The 2,920-nt window shown below is 35.3% G+C and overlaps 1 protein-coding gene across 1 annotated transcript; it reads right to left on the minus strand.

Annotated features, from left to right (window-relative positions):
• Positions 1 to 326: 326 nt before the first annotated feature.
• Positions 327 to 1,610, minus strand: LOC126412517 (GTPase HRas-like). The gene has a single exon (XM_050082147.1). The coding sequence runs from the start codon at positions 1,449 to 1,451 to the stop codon at positions 879 to 881; it is 573 nt and encodes a 190-aa protein (XP_049938104.1). The 5' UTR covers positions 1,452 to 1,610; the 3' UTR covers positions 327 to 878.
• Between the last annotated feature and the right edge of the window lie 1,310 nt (positions 1,611 to 2,920).

A 2,920-nucleotide genomic window follows, 5' to 3' on the forward strand; every position in this document is an offset into this window, starting at 1 on the left:
ATAATAAAATTGTGATCAAGATATCTGAAAGTCTCCCAAGCACTTTTACGCTGATTGTAACTTCTACTGTTCAGCATCAGCCTGGTCACTTCACAATAACTCTCAGTACACAAGTTATTCATTTCATGAAACATACTTTTAAAAAAATGACAAAGGTGAACATCTGCCTGCAGTGACCAGAAATACAAAAGAACAAAATTTTTATAACTGTATGACAAGACATATAAAATGTCAAAAGGTATCACAAGGGAACTGTAAATAATTATAATGATAACTGTACACAGCAAAGTGAATTTGAAAACATTTACACACACACACACACACATGAGTAAAAGTTTACATACCTTGAAGCACAGAGTTTAAAAAAATTATGAATTGTGCACATCATATATGATGCAAAATCAGCTACACTGGAATTTGTGCTTAAGACTTTCAAATAGGAGTACCATTTGCCAAATGTTATTGCAAACATGACTCATTTATTCAGAAAATGTAAACACTAAAGTTACTGGCAGTATAATTAACATAATAAAAAGATCTCGATGACAAAATAAACTTCTACAATGAAGGCAAGTATTTATAATAATAACAATAAAAAAATCTCTTATCAAAACATATGTGAGCATCAGTTTTCCCCATTCCTTGGCAGTTTTTCGGTTTGACACACACGGGAAACTTCTTTATTTTCTTTGCAAACAGAAAAAAAAGGACAACAGCTGAGTGGAAATCACAGTGGAAGTATAAGCAGCTTTTATGCTTCTAACAACCATAGCAAATGCAAAGAAGAATTAATTGCTCATCATATGCAATTATGGAACGAGATTAGAAAATTTTTAATATTAAAAGAAATATAGTTATAAGTTAAAGTGATTAAACCTCTACAGCAAACAGCATCTCTTCTTTTTGTGGGTTCCTCTCAATCTTTTTCGTTTTTCTCGTCCTCTGTGCTCCTTATCTTTTCTGATTTCTCGTACAAGGGTATAGAATGCGTCGTCAACACCCATACGTGTTTTTACTGATGTTTCGATGAAAGGGATTCCATACTGCTTGGCTATTTCGCGTGCTTGATTTGTATCAACTACCCACGATGGTAGGTCACACTTATTCCCAACTAAAACCATCGGGACTTCTTCTGCATCTTTAACCCTTTTGATTTGCTCGCGATAAGTTCCAATATCTTCAAAGGATTTTGCACTGTTAACTGCGAAAACTAAAAGAAAACCTTCACCAGTCCTCATATATTGGTCTCTCATAGCACTATATTCTTCTTGACCTGCTGTGTCCAATATGTCTAACAAACACGTCTCTCCGTCAATCACAACCTGTTTCCGATAAGAATCTTCTATTGTAGGATCATATTCGTCCACAAAATGATTTTGTATAAGTTGAATTGTCAATGCACTTTTCCCAACGCCACCCGCACCCACAACAACCAGTTTGTATTCAGTCATTCTCGAAGATGCAAAGCAAGAATAGCAATACCGAAAACATGCAATTGTGAAAACTTTTTTTTACAACATCATTGGAATATATCACACTTAAATAGTAACTTTTCCGTCGCTATCACTTTTATTCCCATAAACAATGTTCTACCATCTCATAACCGCAGTTATCTTTGGTCAAAGATCACGTTAATCATAAAGGGGCAATTATTTTTGCATGTTTACCAACCACATTTAGTGACTGACTTGTATCTGTTGCTGGTGTAGCAATAGTTATTGATCGACAAATGTTAAGAGACTAATGCGTATGGAAATTTAATTGCTTGATGTTCGTCATGTGTTGCATGTATGCGCTCGTAACCCTTCTGCATGTTCACCTCGTTCTTACTTTTTAGGGTGATCTATACTTGTGGCCGCTATATGGCCTGATGTCTGTTGCCTAGTGGTACAGTTTTTATATTGTAGTTAACTAGACAGGTTGCTTTAGATTTAATGGTTGGAACTACAGGTAGATGTACTGTGGTAGTAATAGGATTTTTCTGCGTTTATGCGTATTTGCGGACATTTCGTGTGCAGTTTATTTAAGAGTCAAGATACCTAATGCAGAGTCAGAAAAGCTATTAACAAACAACGAATTCGCCCGAATGTCACCAACTTTCATCAAACTTATATATTGTGAAGCATTCATTATTCGAAACATCGATGGCCCCGCGTTAGGAAGGAATATGTTCAGATCCCCATGGTTGCTCTAATCACCTTGCATGAATGTTCAGTTAATTGGTTTGAAAATGGTTTGAACACAGAACAAGTCTTGCTTCCCTCCGAATCACAGTATTAAAAAAGGCAACTTTTCTAGTCATACTTTAAATTCGCCAGTGAAACCACTGCACGGAAGTGCATTATCACGTAAATATGAAGAAGAGGAGAAATTTGTAGTGGTAGTTAATGTTTAAAACATATTGTCAAACTGTTGTGGAAACGCCTCTGTAATCTGTATTAATCACCTGACGTATGAACAAGAAACAAGTGCTCAGTGTGTCTAATCACAGTTTAATAGACGAACAAAAATTGTGATCTGCTGGCACAGTTTTGAACGTTAAAGAATCTACACAGCCTGTTTTAGCCTTATTTAGCTGCTTAAATATTGTACACATCAGATACCAATAATTTGTTGAGACATAGAGAGCATTTGAAACACAGTTGCAAGGATATCATAGTTAAATAATTTCACAAAACCAATAGTCAGTGGCAAATCGCATAACAACACGCAGTTTCTTTTGTAAAGCGTTGTACTTAATCATAGTTTAAAACTGGTTAAATCTGAATATATGTGGGTGGTTAATAAGCAAAAATTAGCCGTTTCTGGAGACTTCTCAAAGTCCTACGATGCACAGATGTTTGAAGCACTATGGATGTCAATGTGAAATATAGCTTATCCCTTAAGATTTTTACACTGATTGGTAATGAGTTTTTACCAG

This window comes from Schistocerca serialis, chromosome 7 (genome assembly GCF_023864345.2).
Source record: "Schistocerca serialis cubense isolate TAMUIC-IGC-003099 chromosome 7, iqSchSeri2.2, whole genome shotgun sequence".
Lineage (NCBI taxonomy): Eukaryota > Metazoa > Arthropoda > Insecta > Orthoptera > Acrididae > Schistocerca > Schistocerca serialis.